Raw genomic sequence first — 25,190 nt, 5'->3', positions numbered from 1 at the left:
ATTTCACATCAATTGCCAGGAGTTTAGTGAGTGTTGTTTGTAGCGTGACATCACAGTTTTTTGTCTTTTTATGAAGTTTAAGCTGTAAATCGCTGCTGATGGCAGCAAGGAGAGTGTTTTTTGGACATGTCTCACACAAGTCATAACTCTCTTTTTGCAAGTCCTCCATTACAGAATGAAACAAAAGACAAAGCTATGAATCCGGCACGACCTTTACACTGTACACTTACTTGAGATACTTCACACGTGGATCGTAAATAAGACTCGTAATTCATTTGCCGCCGCAGGGCCCAGACACAGTGTCAGTCTTTCTGGATGGAGGCATTTTTTTTTTTTGTTTATGTTCATCATCAAAACTGGTATGAGCAAACGACACAAGGACAAAATGCAGTGTTTGGAAGGGAGGTGTTAAATGTTGCAAAATCCTATTTGATTTATATGTGAGCCAAATTCACACTCCATGTCATACATGCCATCACATGTATAAAAAAACATGCTTATTTTCTTCTTTCTTCTTTTTCAAGGCCAAAGCCAGTAATCCATCTCACACACGCACACACGCACACACACGCACGCGCGCACACACTCACCCACACAGGCCCTGCTTTACAGTGCCATCTAATGATGCCAAAGAAAGGAAATTAGCCGACCATTGCACGCTCCCTTTGACCGAGTCATTAAGGTGGCCAGCGTGCAGCTAAAGCAGATCTCTGTGACGCTCACTGTGACACACAGGCTTGCATTCCTCTGTTTGTTATTTAGATCCTTATTTACACTTGTTGTCAGAGACAGGCTGGAAGCACAGCAGTGGCTTCCTCCACAGGCAGGATAACAATGAGCTGTAGGGAGCAGCCCAGCGAGGCATTTAGCCCAGCCCTGCCCTGTCTGGAGGAGAAGGGGAGAGGGAAGTTTACTGCCTGTGAGTCAGAGACTCTTACTCCGTCCCGTCCCACTGATGTCTGCACGACAGCTCGCAAATCACAGTCAGGTGGTCTGATTTCAGCTCTAAAACATACCTTCAAGTGATTCTCTTGGAATTTCCAGAATCAGTGATTAGAACCCCCTTGCCTTTTTTAAAATCTCGTTTAAAAAGTTTTGCAGATTTAAAACAAACTAATTTGTTGTCTTTGGCTTTTCTCAGAACTTGTATGAGAATTAGCACTTGTGCAATTGCAATTAGCAATTGTGGTTTTATTGCCTTTTTGTAAACTTTTTGTTATGTCATGTTTTACAATATTTATGCTTACTTTTTTTTTTTTAAATCGATTTATTGATATCCAGCACATGGTCAATTATGTTGTTTTTAAATGTGTTTTATAAATACACACATATACATGTAATGTGTTACTATCATAAACTACTATTATTAATATTCATATTTCTATTACTATTGTATAGTCATCATTGTTATTATTGTTGTTGCTCTTACTCTTACTTTCAATTCAGTTTCAGTTTAAATGGCTTAGCATGACTATACAATACAGCATTGCTAAAGCATGTAAATACAATCTGTACAATTAAAATTAATAATAACATTACAAAATAGCAGATAAAACACCTATCTCATACATACATACACAAAAATAAATAATACATTTATATACATATAAACACACACATATATGTTTGTATAATTAGTATTAATATGGTTTTTATTTCATTTTTTAAACTATGTGTAAAAGACGACTTATAAATCTACCTTGTACCTTGTAGATGTGGAGACACAAAGCATTAATAATTCCTCTATTTTAACAGCTTACCAAAAAGAAAGATGGCTGCAGCAGGAGAGTGATGTTCATTTGTGGTTCTTAAAGTGCTGCCCTGGCTCTTTCATCACATTTCATCATTCTGTGCTTTAGCTAATGAATGTAATGACCCAAAAAAAGTGGAAAATGAGAAGAACACCACTTTTTCTAATGCATCATCACAAAAAGTAGAGCTTCTTTGCACACAATATTGAGGAACTCAGCCCTATGTGAAGATGATATCAACTATTTGAGAAAACCAAGACTATGCCGATGTTTTGCATACTTAACATGAACAAACTAATCAATGCATGCGAAAATAATTGTAGCTAGAGGAGCCACAGAACCTTGAAAGCGTGTTTAATGACAGCATATTACATCATTCATAAAGAACCCCATTTCCCAAGAGTATTGGTGACTCTTATCATCACTACAATTTGGATTAATGAAGTGTGCAAACTTATGTCGGGAGTACACAAAAATCACAGTGAAAAAACGTGTGTTATCTGAGCCTTGTACGGGTGTGTGCGCCCATTGTGACCTTTTTGTTTGGCGACTTCCTGAGAAGACAAGCAGTGTGTTCGGAGGTATCAGCAGCTGTGTGCTTCGTGCCTGTGATCCGGGCAGCTATTGACTTTCTGAGATTTGAATTAATTACTTGCTTCACAAGAGAAACTGGATTGCAGTGGAACCCCCTAAGAAGTCCACTCATTCTTAGGAAACTGCCCCATGGACTTGCAGATGGTTTCACTGAGATGTGCTTTCCCATAGAGAACAATTATACAGGGGATTGTGGTGCTGGCATAAACCTGGAGCACACAGTCTCCATTCTGAGCGTTTCAAAACAGCCATAGGGGAGGTTTGTGACTTAACATAAATTAGACCACCAGGGAATGGGTAGAAGTGAAGTGGCGGAAGGGCAATATTGCAGATAAATGCACTGTGCTGAGAGCTTCTGCAGCACAGAAGAAACAGAAAATTACGCCGTGAAATTTCCCCTCTGTGTGTTTTCCATCTGAGAAAGGAAACAATGACGAGAGCAATAACTGATGTGAAGAAAACATTGACAGTTGCTATGGTGTTTTACGACATACTATATAGTGACTTATTTTGACATACGAAACCATAACTTTTTCAGCAGTTTATTTGACATGCCATACTATTGTGTTTTTTGAAGAGCTATACTATTACTTTTATCAGACAAGCGAAACAGCAAATGTTCTTTTGACATACTATATTATAGCATTTTTTGACGTACTATACTATTTCAACATATAAAACAATTTTCAGCAATGTTTTTGACATATATATTCATTTATTTGAAAATATGTATGTATGTTTATATATATATTTATTTATATATATTTTGTGTATATATGTGTGTTTTATGTGCGTGTGTGCGTGTGTGTATATATATACACACACAAACACACACACACATATACATATATATGTTTACATATATTTATTTTATTTTTTACCCTAAATCCTGCTACATTTTTCTGGCGTTGAAGGAGGAGTTGGGGAGTCTCACAGCCTGGGAAAGAAGCTGCTCTGTAGTCTGATGGTTCTGCAGCGGATACTTCTGTATCTTTTTCCAGATGGCAGCAGGGTGAACAGACTGTGGCTGCTGTCTTTTAGCATCCTTTGTGCTCTGTGCAGACACCTCACTTCACCGAGGTCACTGATGCTCTGCAGATGGGAACCAGTCGAGTTTTTTTACCTGAATCAGGTAAAACCAGTAAAATAAAAAAGTCAAATCTGAGGTAATTTAGCAACTGTGAGGTAATATACTTTGTCCATTAAAGAGTGCTGACATGTTTTAATATTCAAGTGTGTGGTATTTTGTTAACTTGTTTGTGTGTGTTGTGTTTATGTAATAACTGAATAATAGCCTATATTTTGTTATCAAAGATATCAATTATTTAATGAGTTACTATATTATGTTGTTTTTTCAGGTAGCAGACTTGCCATGACACAACTGAGCACTGATTCGTACTGACGTTCCCCAAGTGTCCATTTTTGTCTTCATGCTGTGTCTCATAAATGTCTTAAATGAGGATTTTGAAATAAACACATGGAAGTCATGTCATTGAAATTCAGACAACAGACTGGATCTCTTTATTTCACACACATGCAGTACATCACTTTGATCACAAATGAAACATATGAGCATCCTCTATACAGACTGTGGAAACATTTTTAATATACACACAGTACATGAGCCCCACAGGATGAAGCGGAATGAAGCCACCATTAGGTTGAACTTTGTGGCTCTCACTGTTAAATAAAGTGAGGAAAAAAATCATCTTAAACTATATTTAACTGTCAATATGAAGCAAGAAACTTCAACAGAAAAATGCCAGATGTCTCTACTGATATTGATTTATCTGTTCCAAGAAAATATATCCTCATTTATTGGCCTGACCCAAATATCAGTCGTGCATTTTGACAGACGTCTCTGCCGATACTGAATTTTCCCTGCCGAGAACTTAGCAGATTATCGGCCTGACTCATATTAGTCGTGTTTTCAACAGACGTTTCTGCCGATACTGAATTTTCCGTTTCAACATCATATGGCCCTTATATCAGCATAGCAGGCACATATTTCAGCAGATATTTTATTTTATTTATGCCATAAAATATCATTTGGGTGTAGATTCATACAGTTTAGACACTGATTGTGATATTGCTGAATAAATTAAGGCCTGTAAAGTTGACGTTTTTTCCGATAAATCAGGTGAAGCTGTGCCAAAACAGGTAAAACCAGTATCTGTAGATGTGTCTGTCGAAATCAAGGAATATTGGTAAAGAAAAGTAAAATCTAAGGTAATTAAAAAACTGTGATGTAATAACATACTTTGTCCATTAAAGAGTACTGACATGTTTTGATATTGAAGTGTATGTTATTTTGTTTGTTTGTGTGTGTTGTGTTTAAGTAACAACTGAATAATAGCCTATATTTTGTTATCAAACATATCAATTAGTTATTTAATGAGTTACTATATTATGTCATTTTTTAGGTTGCAGACTTACCATGACACAATGCAGCATTGATTCATACTGACATCCAACAAGTGTCCGTTTTTGTCTTCATGCAGTTTCTAATAAATACCTTATGTGAGGATTTTGAAATACAGTAGTCATTTCACTGAATGTCAGAAAACAGACTTGGTCTCTTTATTTCACACACATGCAGTACATCACTTTGATCACAACTGAAACATACAGTTCACTCAGTTTAGGCACTGATTGTGATATTACTGAATATGGCACGTATACTATGATGTGTCTGGACATGTTATTTTATGGGATGTTCATCTGTTTTTTGGACATGTCATATTTTGATTTTTTTCGACATACAACATAATGATCTTTTTGGACATTTTTTGGACATTCTATACTAATACATGTCTCAACATGTTATTTTCAGCTGTTTCAGCAAGTTTTTTGACATTCTATATTGTGGCATTTTGGTCAGTTTTTTGTCATGCTTTATCTTGATGTTTATGGCCCTTTTTTCAGCATCCTTTGCCATGAAGTGTCTTGACATGCTATTTTATGTGGTTGTCAGGTGTTTTTTGGACATGTCACATCTTGACTTTTTTTCGCCATACTATGCTATGGTGTTTTTGTTCAATTTTTCAACATGCTATATTATGATGTTTTTGGCTGTATTTCGACATTGTCAAATTATAACATTTTTGGCCATACTATAGCCTTGCTTTTTCGGTCATTTTTTCAACATGCTTTTTTTGGGTTTTGGGGGCCGTTTTTGGATATTTTATCAACACTCTATATTATAACATGCCTGTACATACTATTTTAAGCGGTTTTCAGCAGTTTTTAGGGCATGAAATTTTGACATTTTTCATCATACTGCTTTTTTGGTCATTTTGTCAGCATGCTATTTTATAGGTTTTTGGGCCATTTTCGATGTTTTTTTTTTTAACGCTCTATACTATAACATGCCTCTAAATGCAATCCTTAGTGGTTTTTCAGCTGTTTTTAGGACACACAAAATTTTGGCATTTTTTGCCATACTATAGCCTTGCTGTTTTGGTCATTTTTTCAACATACTTTTTTATGGGTTTTGGGGCCTTTTGCGAATGTTTTATCAGCACTGTATATTATAACACGCCTCTACATGCTAAGTGGTTTTCAGCTGTTTTTAGGACATGTCAAATTTTGACATTTTTTGCCATACTATAGCATTGCTTTTTTGTTGTCATTGTTCCACTATGCCTTTTTATGGGTTTTTGGGCCATTTTTGGATTTTTTTCCCAACACTGTATACTATAACATACCTCTAACTGCTAAGTGGTTTTCAGCTGTTTTTAGGAAACGCAAAATTTTGGCATTTTTCGCCTTGCTTTTTTGGTCATTTTTTCAATATGCTTTTTTATGGGTTTTGGGCCGTTTTGGATATGTTTTCAACACTGTATATTATAACATGCTTCTACATGCTATACTAAGTGGTTTTCAGCAGATTTTAGGACATGTCAAATTTTGACATTTTTACGCCATACTAAAGCCTTGCTTTTTGGTCATTTTTTTCAGCATGCTATTGTACGAGTTTTAGGGCCTTTTGGGGATGTCTTTTTAACACTGGAAATTATAACATGCCTCGACATGCTATACTAAGTGGTTTTCATCTGTTTGTTGGACAAGTCAAATTATTACATATTTTGCCATACTATGGCCTTGCTTTTTTGGTCATCTTTTCAGGATGCTTTTTTAAGGGGTTTTGGGGCCGTTATTGGATATTTTTCAATACTGTATATTATAACATGCCTCTACAAGCTATACTAAGTAATTTTCAGCTGTTTTTAGGATAGGTCAAATTTTGATATTTTTGCCATACTATAGCCTTGCTTTTTTTTGGTCATGTTTTCAACATGCTATTTCATAGTTTTTTGGGCCCTTTTTGGATGTTTTCCCAACACTGTATGCTATAACATGCCTCTACATGCTATACTAAGAGGTTTTTAGGTGCTTTTTGGCCATGTCAAATTCAACATACTGTTTTATGGTTTTTGGGGCCTTTTGGGGATGTCTTTTTAACACTGTATATTATTACATGCTTCTACATGCTACTTATTAAGTGGTTTTCAGCAGATTTTAGGGCATGTCAAATTTTGACATTTTTTGCCATACTATAGCTATGCTTTTTTGGTCATTTTTTTCAACATGCTATTTTATGGGGTTTGGGGCCGTTTTGGGATTTTTTTTTTTTTCAACATTGTATACTATAATATACCTCTAAATGCTATACTAAGTGGTTTTCAGCTGTTTTTAGGACATTGACATTTTTCGTGTTGCTTTTTTTGGTCACTTTTTCAACATGCTTTTTATGGGTGTTTGGCCTCATTTTGGATATTTTTTCAACACTGTATATTATAATATGCATCTACATGCTATACTAAGTGGTTTTCAGCATATTTAGGACATGTCAAATTTTGACATTTTTATGCCATACTATAGTCTTGCTTTTGCAGTCATTTTTTCAACATGCTTTTTTATGGGTTTTGGGGCTGTTTTGGGATATTTTGTCAACACTGTTTATCATAGCATGCTTCTACATGCTATACTAAGTGGTTTTCAGCTGTTTATAGGACACGCCAAATTTTGACATTTTTGGCCACACTTTAGCCTTTCTTTTTTGGTCATTTTTGTCAACATGTTATTTTAAGTGTTTTGGGACAGTTTGCAGATGTTTTTTCAACACTGTATACTATAACATGCTTCTACATGCTATACTAAGTGGTTTTCAGCTGTTTATAGGACACACAAAATTTTGGCATTTTTCGCCATACTATAGCCTTGCTGTTTTGGTAATTTTTTCAACATGCTTTTTTATGGGTTTTTGGGGCGTTACTGGATATTTTTCATCGCTCTATACTATAACATGCCTCTAAATGCAACCCTTAGTGGTTTTCAGCTGTTTTTAGGACACACAAAATTTTGGCATTTTTCGCCATACTATAGCCTTGCTGTTTTGGTCATTTTTTCAACATGCTTTGTTTATGGGTTTTGGGGCCCTTTACAGATGTTTTTTTCAACAATATAAATTAATAATAAATAGAATAAATTTGGCATTTTTCGCCTTGCTTGTTTGGTAATTTTTTTAACATGCTATTTTAAGGGTTTTGGGGCCTTGGGGATGTTTTTTCAACACTGTATACTATAACATGCCTCTACATGCTATACTAACTGATTTTCAGCTGTTCTTAGGACACACAAAATTTTGACATTTTTCGCTTTGCTTTCTTGGTCACTTTTGCAACATTCTATTTTCTGGGGTTTTGGGCCATTTTTGGATGTTTTTCCAACACTGTATACTATAACATGTTTTTTTCGGACATGTTTAAATTTAACATTTTTGACCATACCATTTTACGGGTTTGGGGGCCATTTGGGGATGTTTTTTCAACACTGTATACTCAGACATGCCTCTACATGCTATACTAAGAGGTTTTCAGCTGTTTACAGGACATGTGAAATTTTCACATTTTTTTGCCATACTATAGCGTTGCTTTTTTTGGTCATTTGTTCAACATGCTATTTTATGGCTTGTTTGGGCAGTTCTTGGATGTTTTACAACACTGTATACTATAACATGCCTTTGCATGCTTTACTGAGTGATTTTCTGCAGTTTTAGGACAAGTCATATTTTAACATTTTTCGCCAAACTATAGCATTGCTTTTTTGGTAATTTTTTCAACATGCTATTTTATTGGGTTCTGGGGCAGTTTTGTATGCTTTTTCAACACTGTATATTATAACATGTCTCTACATGCTATACTAAGTGGTTTTCAGATGGTTTTTGGACATGTCAAATTTTGACATTATTTACCATACTATAGCCTTGCTTTTGTTGCCATTTTTTTCAACACACTATTTTATGGGGTTTGGAGCCGTTTTTGCATGTTTTTCAACACTGTATATTATAACATGCTTCTACGTGCTATACTAAGTGGTTTTCTGTGTTTCTTAGTACATGTGATATTTTGACATTTTTAGCCACACTATAGCACTGCTTTTTTAGTCATATTTCAACATGCTATTTTATTGGTTTTTGGGCCATTTTTTGATGTGTTTTCAACACTGTATAGTATAACATGCCTCTACATGCTATACTAAGTGGTTTTCAGCTGTTTATAGGACATGTCAAATTTTGACATTTTTTGTTATACTATAACCTTTCTCTTGGTCATTTGTTCACCCAGCTATTTTATGGGTTTGGGGGCCTTTTGGGGATGTTTTTTCAACACTGTATAATATAACATGCCTCTTCATGCTATTCTAAGTGGTTTTCAGCTGTTTTTAGGACGTGAAATTTTCACATTTTTCGCTTTACTATAGCCATGCTTTTTTTTGGCTATTTCATGGGGTTTTGGGCCATTTTTTTTTGCAGTTTTTGCAACACTGTATACTATAACATGCCTTTACATGCTATACTAAGAGGTTTTCAGCTGTTTTTCAGACATGTTTAATTTTGACATTTTTTGCCATACTATAGCCTTGCTTTTTTGGTCATTTTTTCAACATGCTATTATATGCGTTTTGGGGCCTTTTGGGGATGATTTTTCAACTCTATATACTATTACTATTATATACTATTACTCTACATGCTATATTAAATGGTCTTCAGCTGTTTGTAGGATGTGAAATTTTGACATTTTTCGCCATACTATGACCTTGCTCTTGTGGTCATTTTTTTAATATGCTATTTTATGGGGTTTGGGTCCTTTTGGGAATATCTTGTCAACACTGTATACTATACCATGCCTCTACCTGCTATATTAAAAGGTTTTCAGCTGTTTGTAGGACAATAAAAATTTTGACATTTTTAACCATAATATAGCCTTGCTTTTGTGGCCATTTTTTCAACATGCTATTTTATGGCTTGTCAGATTTAGACATTTTTTTGCCATGGTATTGTTGGTTTTTTTTTTGTCGACATGCAATTTAACAATGTTTTTGGGCGTTTTTCAACACTCTACATTATGACGTGTCTCGACATGCTATTTAATGAGGTTTTCAGCTGTTTTTTGGACATGTCATATTTTGACATTTTTCGCAATACTATAGTATGGCATATTTGGCTGTTTTTTTGTCATGCTATTTTATGATTGTTTTGGCGATATTTTCGACATCCTTTGCTATGATATGTCATGACATACTATTTCATGTGGTTTTCATCTTATTTTTGGACAACATATTTTCTTTTTTTTGTCATACAATAGTAGGGTTTTTTCGGTTTTCAGCTGTTTTTTGGACCTCATATTTTGAAATTATTCAACATACATAGTACAGCTTTTTCAGTGCTTTTTTGACATGCTATATTATGATTTAAAAAAAATGTTTTTTCAACATTTTATATTGACTTAACATGCTATTTTATTTGGTTTTCAGCTATGCTTTGGACATGTCATTTTTATTTTTTTGACATACGTGTGCCGTTTTTGGTCAATTTTTCGGCACACTATTTAAGAATGTTTTTGGACGTTTTTTTGACATTCTATACTGTGACGTGTTATAACATGCTATTTATTGTGGTTTTAGCAGTTTTTTGGACATATCACATTTTTGCATTTTTCGCCATAATATAGTATGGTATTTTCGGTTCTTTTTTCAGTGTCCTATATTGTGATATTTTTGGCTGTTTTTTTGACATGCTTTGCTTTGACGTGTCTTAACGTGCTATACTATGTGGTTTTCCTCCTTTTTTTGGACACTGTCATATTTGACATTTTTTGCCATACTACAGAGTTATACTACCATACTACATTTTCAGTCGTTTTTGTCAACATGCTATTTTATGGACGTTTTTGTCTCGACATGCTATACTATGTGGTCTTTAGCTGGTTTTTGGACATGTCATATTTACATATTTTTTGACATACTTTAGTATGCCGTTTTCAGTTATTTTTTTGACAAGCTATATAATTATGTTTTGGACATTTTTTCAACATTCTATACTATAACGTGTCTCGACATACTATAGTATGCGGTATTCAGCTGTTATTTGGACGTCATATTTTGACAGTTTTCGCCATACTTTAGTATGGTGTTTCAGTCTTGTTTTCGACAGACTACATTGGGATTTTTTTGGTCATTTTTTCAACATTCTTGCACATGTAGACATGCTATTCTATGTGGTCCTTATCTACTTTTTTTGACATGTTGACTATTTCGTTTTCAGCCATTTCTTCAACACGTGATATTTTGATGTACTTGGCCTTTTTTTTAAATGCTATACTATGAAATACCTCAACAAATTATAAAATGTCTTTTGACCTGTTTTTTCAGCATTTAAAAATTCGACATTTTTCCACATACTATACTATGCTGTCTTCATCCATTTTTTGACATGCTGTATTTTGACGTTTTTGGTTGTTTTTTTTATCTTAGTATACTATGACATGCCTCGAGAAGCTATAATATGTTGGCAAAATTTGACATTTTTTGACATACTATACATAAAAATGTTATACTACAATATTTTGTCTAAAATAGCATAAAACAGTCGCACTATAAAAAAAATTTGGAATAAAATCATCATAGCATAGTATGTTGTCCAAAACACCATAAAAACTACATACAGAGGTATGTTGTCTAAAATTGCATGAAAAAATTCATACTGAAGTATGTCGTCCAAATCGCATAAAAATGTCATACTATTGTATGTCGTTCAAAATAACATTAAACATTCATACTGTTGTACGGCTTAAAAATGGCATAAAACGTCATACCATACTATGTGTAATAAAAATATTACACAATGTCATTCAAAAACAGCATACAAAACATCATAGTATAGTATGTCGTCCAAGAAGGTGTTAAAATGCCATAGTATAGTATGTTGTCCACACTGACATAAAAAAAATCATAGACACTATGCCTATTGACAGGATGCATCTATTATGCATCTATTACAAAGGATGCATCTTTTTAGCAGTTTTTTCAACATGTTATTCAATTTTGTTTTTTGACATTCTACACTATGGCTGTTTTCATCATTTTGAAACGCTGACTTTTTCATTCACATATACCCCTGTGCCCTTCAGCTTTTTTTTTTGTAAACCATAGCACACCAATTTTGTGTCTTCGGCTCAAAGATCGAATGATGTATGGCCTGTTGTTTTGTTTTTGGGGTAAGGTGTTACAAGTTGCTATATTTTTACTGACTAAAGGAATGTCTTTGTTGTTGAAGAAGTTGAACACTTGCTGCTCAAGTGAGTGCAGTTCACCTCTTGGTGCATCCTCACCCTCCTTATCACCTGCTGTGATCTGTGTGTGGGTGCGGTGGGTCGTCTGCAGCCCAGATATCATCAAGTCATCCATTCTTGTATATCATTCCAAATCTTCCACTCTTCTTGCAACCTCTTCAATTTTCTTGTCTTTGTCTTTGATTCTTTGATCACAGCCTTCAGTTGACACACTTCATCAGTTAAATTCAGTAGGCCCATCTGCTGTTTTGCCACTTTACTCAGTTCCTCAGACATGAAGTTCAGAGACTTTTTCACTTGTTCCATGTCCTCAGCTAATTTCTTTGTTGCCATTTCTTTTGGTTGGTTATTCACTCAGATTGGTTGATTATTCACTCACATTCCAGGTTAATCCAGTATTGCTATTGTTGTCAAGCACATATCATAAAAAAGTGTCCAAAACTTCAAGAATTGCAGAAAATAACCCCACAACTTGAAGCTTGATAGTCTTGTGAAGCTAAAAAACTTTCTGTCCTGCTTAGATGTTAAGTTTCTGATGAGATATTTGACGGATTGAAAGAACAGAACAACATAAGACATCTTACCGGCAGCCATCTTTGTTTATTTAATAATAAAACTATAGTAATCAATTTGACAAAATGATACATAGACATCATGTATTTACAATTGATAAGTCTGATTTCGTATCAATATATTGTTGTTAGCTGTTACTTCATTGCCCTTACAGAATATTAAATTACTTATACAGCAGATGTATATCACTCGCACGCACACACACACACACACATACACACAGAGAGAGAAACAAACACAAAACACATGCTTTGTGTCAACATTCAATATGAGACATATATAATATGTTTGTTTGTATGTATGCGTGTGTATATATATGTGTGTGTGTATATATACATATATGTTTATTTTTGTACGGATTATATTAACATATTTTTGCAACATAGTACTGTGTACAGTCTCACTAAAAAGTAATATAAATTTAAATTAAATTGAAAATGAGAGTAAGAGATGCACAGCAACAACAATAATAACAATGATGATGATAACAACAGTTATATAAACACGAATATTAATAATAGCAGTTTATTGACAGTTACATGAAACATGCATACAGTAAAATATATGTGATAATAATATCTATATGTGTAATAATAGTAGAAGTATGACTAATAGTCTTAGCATTAGTGGTTGGCGTTGGGCAAGATGACAGCATCAGCGCAACCACAACCCATGATCCATCTGCAAAGGCTACAAAGACGATTTAGAACAGAAGCCAAACAGTGATGTGCAGTGTGAATATGATAGAGAGAAGGAGAGAGGACTTTCGAAAGGAACTCTTTTTCAGCAGTTTTTTTAACATGTCATACCAGTGGTTCCCAACTGGTTGGCCGCAGTCCATTCTGTGACTCGAAAAAGTGGCAAGTTTGTAAAAGTCAGCGTGTTTTGTGACTTGCAGTTTCTGTGTATTCTTGCAGTATGTTTTATTTCTTTGTGTTCTAAGCCAATGTGTTGTTTGCATTCAGAGTAATAAAATTGAAAATGCATTACTTTATCTAATGTGTGATTCTTGAATTAATGACTAAGGAAAAATTTGGAGCCCAACACTGGCAAGACCAGCTGGGAACCACTTTGCAATACTATGGCATTTTTTGACATATTAACTATGACTTTTTTCAACATGCTATACTATGGCGTTGTTCAACATAATACACTGTGACTTTTTTCAACATTTGAAATGATAACTTTTTCAGAAGTAGCATCGCCATGCTATGCTATGGTTTTTTTTCCATATACTACACTTTAATGTTTTTTTTAACATTCAAAATTGAAATCTTTCTTCAGCAGTTTTTTCAGCATACTATACTATGACTTTTGTTGACATGCAAAACATTCACTTTTTCAGTTTTTTTGACCTGCTATTTTATGCCATTTCACGACAATTAATACCATGACTTTTTTCAGCAGCGTTTTGGGCATGCTATGGTGAGGCATTTTTCAATTACTGAATCAAATATTTTTTCTGCAGTTTTTTCAAAATGTTATTCAGTGGTGTTATCCAGCATACTATACTATGACTTTTTTCAACATTTGAAACATTAACCACTTACATTATGGCAGTTTTTGATATACTACACTATGACTATTTTTGACAATCCAAAGGACAAATTTTTAGCAGTTTTTTCCACGTTACACTACGCCTTTTTTGTTATATTGTACTATAACTTTTTTACGGCATTTAAAACCAGTGTTTCAGCGTTTTTTTCAAAATGCTATTGTATGGTATGTTGGGTTTTTTTGGCAGTTATTTTGCCATACAGTACTATGACTTTTTTCACCCTTCAGCACGACAACTTTTTCAGCAGTTTGTTCAACATAGCGTTTTTTGACATGCAAAATGACAATTATTTTAGCGTTTTTTCAACATACTATGTTGTGACTTTTTCCTACATTTAACCTTTTTTGACATTTTAAATTTTACATTTTTCAACAGTTTATTTGACATGCCATGGTGTATCTTGACGTATATACTATGTTTTTTTTTAAAAATTCTAAACATACACTTTTTCAACAGTTTTTCCAACATGCTATAACTATGGCATTTATTCCACATACAGTACTATGACTTTTGTTGACTTTTAAAACATTGACCCTTTCAACACTGTTCTCGAAATGAGATACTGTGGCATTTTTCGACATACTACACTATGACTTTTTTCGACACTTGAAAGGATACATTATTCAAGGGTTTTTTGATATGCTGTGGCTTTTTGTCTGCATGCCTTGTTGATTTTTTCAGCAGTTTTGTTGACACACTGTAGTATGCTGTTTTTTGACATACTACTGTATATTGTGATTCTTTTAAACATTCGAAATGTCGAGTTTTTCAGTTGTGTTTCGACATACTTATACTATGGCGTTTTTAGAATACTACAGCATGACTTCATTTGACATTTGATGGGACAACTGTTTCAGCAGGGGTTTTTTTTATATGCTTTACTATGGCGTTTTTTGAAAGACAATACTATGACTTTTTTGAGATTTTAAAAGACAACTTTTCCAGCAATTTTTTTCACATCGCACACCATACATTTTAAACAATGACTTTTTCGACAGTTTTGTAGATATGCTATATGACAACATTTTTCGACTTTAGAACGTTTTTAACAGGTTTTTGTCATGTTATAGTATGGCGTTTTTTGACAAACTGTACAATTACTTTTTTGATATTTGAAATTATGACTTTATTATCAGTTTTTTCTACATGTTAAACTATGGCATTTTTCTATGTCATATTATTACTATTTTTTATTATTAAAATGTTTACTTTTTCAGCTCTTAGAGAGATATGCACAGTAACAACAGCAACAAATACAGATATTAATATGAGTAGTTAATGATTGTATATATTTAACATGCATATGTTAAAGTACATGTATGTGACAACAATAATTGAATGTGTGATAAAAGTAGAAGTATGACTTATAATATGGCAGCAGTAGCATGCGTCGGGCAGGTAACAGCATCAGTGCAATCACAACCCATGATATGATATATTATGACTATGGCCTGTTAGTTTGAAAGGGATTAAGTTGCTGCTGCGTTTGTATTCTGCTTACTTCCATTTGGCTCCAGGCCTTGTGTTTGGTCTTGTCAGTGCCAGCAAAGAGTACACTTCAGCTGTGATGAAGGATCCAGGAACGCAGAGGTTACCAGTGGCTGCTAATTAACCTCACATTGTGTCCGCTAACAAAGAAACAAAGGACCAAAGTGGAATTTCAATGCAGGAGATTATCACGAGCACAATGAGTGCAGTGCTGGATCATGCACTTGATAGGGGATTTTCACACTGGCCACAACAACATGAGATTACATCAAAGACACATGAAGTTACATTAACAAGACAATACAGCCTTGTTATGCAATAACAAGCAGCCATCTGGGCCTACTCCGGGGTAGGAAAAGGCCCCTAGTGCACAGCAACACCAGCAAGATGCGTCTTCCTCTTGCAACTTCTGCAAGATTGTATTTGCGGGAACTTTATTACAGCTTTGTTCTGTCAGAAGAGGAGGTAGCATCCTTCCTCAAACACATCAAGACAAAGAGGAAATGGGCTGTGTGTTCTTCACTGGTTATTGTTGCCTCTGTTTCTGTCCCACTGGCTGAATGGCAATTACTGCTGACTTCCTATCCAGTGCAGAGCCCGAGCCCGCTGAGGGTGCCCTGACCCTGTAGTATCCAGAGGGGAGAGACAGGAGCTGTCAAAACTCACACCTCTCTCCCTTCTCCCGTGGGGAGTGCTCCTCCAGCTGCTGCCCCCACGGGGCTCGCTGCACACTCCTGCTAATCAGCTCCATCTCATCTCTGGAAGGAACTGGCCCCAAGTGGATGTGGGCCCTTTTTCTCACCTCTGCTACCTAGCACACCTTTGAAGTCCTCTCTAAGTGTTAGTTTATGGCTGGAGAGGGTATGATAAGATCCCAAGGAAAGGTGATAAATTAGCTTTTCGTCCCACATTTAAAAGGGGAAACAGCGGGCTGCTAAAATCCACAGAATCTGTTACAGTTCTAACACCTAACAGCTAAAGCACTCGAGAAGCAAAAACATTGCCGTGTCAAGTCTGTTAAGTACCTTCATTAAAGCAGCGTGTTTGTATTTAGCCGGCTTCCCACACTGAGATTCTGCGTACAGAAGCATTTGGTCGAACTCTGACTTCTTTAAATTTAAACATAATTATTACAAGACTAGACAGGACAAGCTGGGACGGAGCACACGCTTTTGCTATGAACACACCCTTCACAGGCACGCCAAATTAAACACTGGAATAGATTGATCAGTAATTTAAAAAATGGAATAAGAGTATGTGGATAAAAATCCCAAATATTACACATTTTAATATTGCTAACCCCACTTTTAAGATAAAATGAAGCACGTGTAAGTCAGATGTCATATGTGATGGCTGCAGGTTGAGGTTGACAGACTCTGGAGCCTATAATTTGATGAATGAGTTTCTGCTGCTCGTCTGTCTCACCTTGCCTCAACCCGCCCAGCGCTCAGGAGCCAATAACAAGAGATCCATCTATGTACAGAGACAGCAAAGTGTTGCATCACATACTGTAAGGTGAAAAATGTGTCAGCGACTGTCGCTGCACAACCAGCCAGAAGAATATCACATTTCGTGTTTTTAAGTCAAGTCAGTTTAATTCATACAGTTTAAAATCACAATCTGTGCAACATCTCTATATTCTGTTCAGATTGGGGAAAAACACCAAACAGTGAACATAAAGAAAGAAAACAGAAACATCAAGAGAAACAGCAAACTTTATTTTTGACGCGGGAAATCAATCGAGGGTGAGCCTCATTTGCAATAATGCTGAGCACAAACAAGGACATTAAAAACAATCAAACAAATAACAGTTAAAATATAAAATAAATGCATGCATGCATGCAAAACAAAAAACAATAATAGCAAAGTAAATAGCTAAAAAAAATTAAATAAAAAATTACAGGATAACAAACATTATGGTCTAAAAGTATGATCAAAAACATGTATACTCTAAAACAAGATCTGAAATAGGCATTTAAATAGCTGTAATGATTTGCAGATTATTTTATGTATAAGGTGCACTGTAAGAGAACGGCATTTTTTCCTAGTTCAGTTCTGAATCGGGGAATGTGGAACAACAAGCTATTTTGCAACCGAGTACCACATGTATGTGAGTTTAGAGATAAAAGGGATGAAATAGAAGGAGGAAGCATCTGTTTTGCTGTTTGCTAAATGTATTTCCTCTTAAAATTACATATAAAGAAATTAAATGTTTCCTGCCTGTGCCTTTTTTATCTAAAAAACTTGTTTTGCTGCTGACAATAGCTAGAGTAGAAACTCCCTCATTTGCACCTCACACCCTGTCAATGACAATATACATCCTTATCTCGAATCACAATTATCACCCCATTTCCTGGAACCAGCAGAACTCCTTTATGACACCCACTTCCATTAAGAGAGCTTAAATCTCACTCTCTGCCCCTCAGAAAATGCATTGCAAATCCTTAAAAAATATATTCTCATTAATTTTTTTTTGCAATAAGCTGTAGCATGAGCATTTATCTCATAAAAAAAGTTGCATCCCAGTTTATAAAACACAATCTATGGCCTGCTGTAACTTCCACGGCAGCCACTGTCTGCTGCAGCTCAGTGGAATTTCGCCGCTGCCACCCGCTGACATAATTTGTTTCACAGTCACCACCCAGCAGCATGAATCAGATGTTGACACTCTAATTTCATGCACACATGGGTGTTTGGCTGAGCCAGCCTTGAATACTGCGGCTGCATCCCCCTGCCTCTCCCTGCAGCTGCCCACTATACCTGCCCTTTGCCCTCTGACACAGCCATGTAATGTATTTAACCTGGGAGTCACACATTATGACTGATGAGTTAACCATGTAGTCTCATAATGATGATGTTCACAGTGAGGAGGTCACTTGTAGAAGAGTATTTTATCTTTATTTTCATTTTTATTTTATTTTATTTATTGTTATGTCAAATAAAACACAAGGGCTACAAAATCTAATAAATGATACAATTTACTAAAAACATATATATCAAAACAGGTTTCAAAAGAAGGATCGTTTCTCAAATAAAAGTGTCTGAAAATAAGGATTTGTCATTCAGTAGCTCCTTTTTCCAGCCATCAGGAGAGCACCGCGCTGCTCTATTTACCACTAAAATAAATCTGTTTACCATGATCCACAGCTCCATCTGAAAATATTTGTTTTACTCTGTTGTTTTTATAGAAAAAAAAACTACATGTACTTGCAAGAAATAATAAAATATAGCCACTAGCCATGTTTCAAAATGTCAAACGGCTTGTCAAGGATTGACACATTTGCAGAGTGTAATTAATGCAAGTTTTGTCTATCACTGATTATTTTGCGTCTTCTAAAAGTCAGCGTTGACAGTCTGTCTGCTGTGGGGAGAGGAGCTACCTTGTCCACGTCCTCATTCTGTCAGTTTAAAGAGCCAGCATGAACTATTTTTCCAAGTGACCAGCAGGATGACTGTGAACGTATATGCCAAAAAAAATTTTTTTAAAAAAAGAAAAAAAAAAGGTGAGGGCAATTCCCAATATCTCTCCTTCAACGTGACAGCTCCTCTTATGAGTGAGCATAAATCCACAAGATAAACTCATAAACAAATAAGTTGTTTGTGTGCAGTGGGAGCCAGATAACGGCCACGGGTTTTATGAAACACTTGCTTCCTCTTGACAAATATCCAAACAATAAACACATAGTAAATAACAGGACCCTGTCCGTATCATTTCCCTACTTGAGGTTAAGTTGAGTTTATTGCGGAGGCCACTGCCTGAATGCATTAAGCAAATCATAAATTATACATGCTAATTACCTTGGGCCTCCACTTTAATGAATTATTTTAATTAAACTACAACATTGGGGTTTTGCATGTGGTCTATATTTCATCCCCTGCCTGAGATGACCTTCTTCTTTGTCTAAGTGGAACATAGTTGAGGGAACAAGGACAATGCAGACTCTGGTTTATACAAGTGATGCAACTGACAATATGGAACATATCATCTGTGTTATGGACTGAAATAACAAGAATACATTTTATTTGCATTATGGTTGGAAAGAAATGCCTGGAGGAAAACCTGTAGGACTGTGTTTGTAGATTAAAAAGCTTCTAGTGTTAAACAGATATTGTTTAAAGGTTTTATTTAGAAAACAAAAAACAAGTTTTCCAAATATTTTATTTTGATTTCATGGCTGTCAAATGAGCTATAGCAAATAATATGTATTTCCTGTCTCTCCCACCTGTAACCTGTGGTTTCACATTTTCTTTCTTTTAAATGAATTTGCTCATTTCAACATTTTGAGCACAAAAGCTAAACGACACCCTTTTTCTAGACTTCATGCCATTGAAGGTAGTGTGCATTGTGTCTTAAAAACATAACTAACGTTGCAGATTTAATATTTCTGCTCTAGAGTAGCACATAATACAACAAATAAAAACTTAGGGTTTTTTTTTTTTTTTACATTTCACATTCTGGGAGGACTTTACAATGCATGACCTATTCACAAAAGCTCTTTTCAGACATTAGTCTTTATATTTTACATTAACATTTTATTTATAACTGCAATACACACCAAATGAGACAGAGATACACTGAAATTCATATGAATACAAAAGAATTGCACAAGTATAAATGTGTAGTATAGTCTATGGTTATAACAGGTTTCTTTTTCAGTTGTTGGGTTTTTTAATGTGCCCAATGAAATATATGTTTGTTAATGTGGTTGAAATGTTGTTTTTACGATCAGCCAGAAATAAATTAATCAGATTCAAAATTAAAGCTTGTAATCTGCCGTAGCAGCTTTAATACATTTAATCATCCAGAGTCAGAATTAATGTTACACACACAAATGCGCAAAGTGGGAAGAAGAAGAAGAAAAAAAAAAACTAACACTGTTGTCCAAACAGTCCATGGGGGAGGGGTGGATTTAAATTCCAAAAGGGTCTTGCAGCTCGTTTCCTAGTTCCCCAGTCAGCAATGTGTTTGTGAAAAATCAGTCTTTTTGTCTCGCTGAAAAAAGGCTAAATCTACATTGGTGGCCCAGTCTAAGTTTGCTATTCTTTGCACTTTCAATTCAAGTGAATGAGGGAGAATGAAGTGGCCCGAGACCCTTTATTTGATCTACTCGATTGCATAAAGTGACGGAATTCTAATGTATTTGTTTAATACCCCGAAATGGGCTTCAGCTTTCTATCAGAGGAGCCACATAAAGCGCGTAATTATTATTATTATTATTATTTAATTCTGGAAACAAATCGAATAAAATAATAAAGGTATTTGCATTTTGAAGATAATTTCGTATGTATTTATAAACCTGTTGAACAAACTTCCCCCGAATAGAAAAAAAAAGTGGGGGGAAAAAAATCAACATGCACTTGTTTAATTGCCGTCTGTGACATTTGAAGTCGGAAATATGCAACAACATGAATTCGGACACTGTGTGCAGCTTTTCTAAATGTTTATTGTTGGGCTTAATTGTGTTTAGCCTACAGCTTGATGAATGAGCCCAGTTGTCTGCGCTGTGACCATGGCATCGCAACTCCATGCATCCTAATCGACTGCACGATTCGTTTCTCTTCTCAATGCTGCTTTGCCACTCTCACACTCTGAAATCATTTACAGGTCTCAATACAACACGACTATTTGATTATCATCAATATTATCATTGTTACTATTATCATTTCATCATAATATTATTATTGTATGAAAAATGGACGTGATATCCGATTTAAAAAATACTTTCTGCCAATTGAATAGCCTTATAACTGCTATCTGAGACACGATAATAATAATAATAATAATAATAATAATAATAATAATAATAATAATAATAATAATAATAATAATAATAATAATAAAAGGGATAGAATCTTCTGAAACATTTTTGATTGTTTACTTCACTTTTAATGAGAAAATATTTCGATGACCATTTTTTCCAATTCATTGCAGACTGTTTGCACACTTTTCAAAAGCACGCATGCTTGCAAAAAATAAAATAAAACAAAAAATAACAAAACAAAACAACAACAATAACAACAACAGTACCAACACAAATTTTTAGAATGCATGCCTTTACCTAAAAAACAAAAACAAAACAAAAATACAAATTTACAGCATCTGATACACATGGTCACCACAGCCTTTTAAATTAAATGCTTCACAGAACATTTTCTGGAAAATAGATATCTAAAAACGTATAACTAAAAAGTGCATTTTACAACATTTCAGTATCAGTTATTTGCAATATTCACATCTTGCATTTTGAGGACGTCTCACAATACTTTTCCATTTTGAAAAAAGATTTGATCACTCATTTTGCTTTTCTTTTTGTTTTGTTTTTACAGGGATGGTAAGAACAAATCTAAATCCTATTCCTATTTGGTATACCCTTACCCATCATTCCGGAATTAAAAAGAAAAAACAAAAACACAGAGCCATTGCCTCGCAATTTCATTGACATTACAGTGGTCACACAGAAACGGTGCAAAAGTTTTGCTATTTGATAAAACTGGAGAGGAAAAAAAACTGCCACGGGAATTTGCAAGCAAATCAGAGCTGATGGTGCCAAAAAACAAACCGTCCCCTGGATCCCCATCAGTGGCTTTATATTTCACAACAAACTGAAAAATAGAACTATCAAATAATTTATATTTTTTCAAGAGCAATACTTCGCTGTGCGATTCTGTGCTGGACTCCTATAGGACACAATTTAAAGCGACACATTCAACACATATACACAAATAATTCGATATGCAACTGCAACTCGCCTTGATAGTTTCCGACGACAGAAAATAGAAACTTTGGGATTGGTAAAGAAGGCCCGGGAGCCGGCCAGCAGTTCGTTCAGTGTTGGGGGGACAGCTGATGTGGTCAGTGCACAGCCACAGACTGCAGTGTGGACGGGCTCGTCAGAGTCTCGCTCGGGGTCGCGGGGCTGCTTTGGCTGGTCGCTGTTTGCGGGGACGTCGGGCTCAGAGACTGCGGAGAGTTTGATAGAAACGCGGGGATGTGTGGAGGTAACGCGGAGAACCCGGCCATTGAGGTCGGGGTGGGCTTGATTGGCACGGGGATCGCCGGTAAGGACTGTCCCCCATGACACAGGGACTTGAGGGGCACGCCGTAGGCACTGTAGTCGCTGCTCGCCATGGAGATTGGGGCCGCCGTGTCAATCACGCTGCTGTTGTACATGTGGGGCCACGCCGTCGTCAGCTGGTTGTGCAGCGGGTACCCGGCGGACATGGACTGCATGGTGGAGAACGCCAGACTCCCTGGCACCTTGTACTCTCTGGCGATGATGTTCTCGATTGCGAACGGATGCTTAAAAGTTGAGGACTGGGACACTCCGAGGTTGTAGGTGGACATTTGTGGAAGGTGCGTGCCAGTGGCTGCCAGGGCGCTCAGTCTCAGTTTGGCTTGCTGCTGGAGGTAATGGGCAGCATCCGACTGCTTACTCGGGGCCAAGTGGTCTGATGAAGTCAACACTTTGAACCTTTTGCGGCGCCTCAAGAAACTTCCATTCTCGAACATGTCCCCGCAGCTCGGGTGCAGAGCCCAGAAGCTGCCCTTACCTGGCTGATCCGGGCGCCGGGGGATTTTGATGAAGCAGTCGTTGAAGGACAGGTTGTGTCGCAGGGAGTTCTGCCACCGCTGGGTGTTTTCTCTATAATAAGGGAATCTATCCATGATGAACTTGTAAATTTCACTCAGAGGCAGCATCTTCTCCGGGCAGCTCTGGATCGCCATGGCAGTGAGGGAGATGTAGGAGTAAGGGGGCTTCTGGTCGCTGTACGTGTTTCTCCCAGGGCGAGGCATCCTCGATATTTTCAAAAAACAACTTTAAAAAAGTAGTTTCCCTTAATTCCTTGGTGAAAGCTTGCCACTCTTCATGAAAACTGAGGAAAGTTTCAACGCCGGCAACTTGCGCTGCGCGTAAAAACGGCCAGATCGGGCGCCTGTGCGGTGTGCAGGCGGGCGGACGGTGCACATTTATGGAGTGACGGCTGCTGTGGGTCTTTCTCGCAAAGTAAGTCAGCTTGTCCCGCTAGCAGAGCTGAATAGACTTCATTTGGCGTCCTCGACGAGACGAGCTAAGTGGATGCCTCCATGGCCTTCCTCTAACCATCTGATAGTTTTATGTAGTGACATGAGCAGAAAAGACCCCTGTAGAGGCGCTCCATTAATGTGCCACCTCTTTGCTATCACATGACAATTGCCATGGGAGGAGGGGGCTGGGAGGAAGGCATAATCTGGTTTCATTTACACCTATTTACATGGACACCTTGGGCCAATGGAAATCATTTCCATTTGAAGACAGAAAAAGGGGGTGAAAAGGCTCGGCAACCGGAATTGAACTGCGATGGCACTCAGTGTGTGAAGGTATGCGCTAATACTTCTTCAGCAGGACTTTGCAGAATTCACAGGAATGTGAACGGACATGAAAAATTATTCGGCATGTTGTGATTTTATTTTGTCACAAACTGGCATTTTTATTAATGCAGATGTGTGTTTTAATGATTGATATATTAAAAACATACCCGTTTATGTGCGTAAAAGTGCAGTTTTCCATTCTACAACTGTTTTTCGTGATGCGGAGGATTTGAATGAAAACTGATTTTGGGAACATACATTTTTCTTTTCTTTTTTCTCTCCTAATTACAGCCTAATATTGTTTACCAAATGCCACACAAAAATAATTCGCCACGAGCAAGTTTGTTGATGAGCCGACTATTAGTTTTTCTCTGCTAATTTCGCCCAGAGCTGCGCAGAGGAAGTAGACGATATGAAAACATCAACACAATGCAAACAAACGCTGTTCAAACTCAAACTTCATGAGGCAATCGGGTCCATTGTGTTTATGTAAAAGAAGATTCCAAAGCTACTTCAGAAATGCAAATAAACCCTTGAGGATGGTGTGGTGAAAACTGTATAAAATATCCATAAGTCAATTATATGAATGTGAAAACCAAATGGGAAGCCTATTTTGAGCTATTGCTATTCAAGCTTTTTGGCCAGGGCCACCTTTCCGCTTGGAGGGTTTGCAATGCCAGGGACCACACACACGCACACGCAGATTTGCTCATAATTTATGCTAATTTCCCCCCATAAATCCACAATGCACCCCATCACCGGTCTGACGGATTACGAAAAGAATCGCATTGCGGGGGGACACCGAGCTGTTTTCACCCAGAAACAGGAGCATGCTGAAGAACAGCGTCCTCCCTGCTCTGTTTAACAATCTCAAACCCCGAATCAATACAAAAAGAGGGAAAATATGTTATTTAAATATAGTAAATGTTTTATAATATTCCACAGTTTTACATTTTGTATTATAAAAGGCCAGATGTTTACAAATATATATTCTAACTGAAAAATAAGCCTATTTTGTTAAGTCTTAGATTTCCAGTTTGCAGTTTCATTATTTTTTTTCTGCAGAGTGCCTTTTAACACCTGTCATTTCCCATTAATGTTCAACTGAAAAGGTTTAAGTCCAAAAGGAAGTGGCTCCGTCCAGCCATCCCAAACAGCGCGGATAATGACAACACGCTGCCAAGTGCCAAACATCTTCTGACATCCATTCTTTCATTTAAAATATATATATATATATATAT

At 36.3% G+C, this 25,190-nt stretch overlaps 1 protein-coding gene and 1 long non-coding RNA gene across 3 annotated transcripts in view; both read right to left on the bottom strand.

Annotated features, from left to right (window-relative positions):
- Positions 1-12,521: 12,521 nt before the first annotated feature.
- The window catches only part of LOC148189245 (uncharacterized), a 52,024-nt gene continuing 39,355 nt past the window's right edge, over positions 12,522-25,190 (bottom strand). For both annotated transcript variants that reach the window (XR_015777099.1, XR_015777098.1), the window contains one exon: positions 12,522-15,739. This is a non-coding gene — a long non-coding RNA (uncharacterized LOC148189245). The remainder of the gene's footprint in view (positions 15,740-25,190) is intronic.
- On the bottom strand, positions 17,297-25,116 carry foxb1a (forkhead box B1a). The gene has a single exon (XM_042513920.2). The coding sequence runs from the start codon at positions 23,392-23,394 to the stop codon at positions 22,453-22,455; it is 942 nt and encodes a 313-aa protein (XP_042369854.1). The 5' UTR covers positions 23,395-25,116; the 3' UTR covers positions 17,297-22,452.

This window comes from Plectropomus leopardus, chromosome 7 (genome assembly GCF_026936395.1).
Source record: "Plectropomus leopardus strain MGB_pleo_1.0 chromosome 7, ASM2693639v1, whole genome shotgun sequence".
Classification (NCBI taxonomy): Eukaryota; Metazoa; Chordata; class Actinopteri; order Perciformes; family Serranidae; genus Plectropomus; species Plectropomus leopardus.
This window is presented reverse-complemented; position numbering and strand designations above follow the sequence as displayed.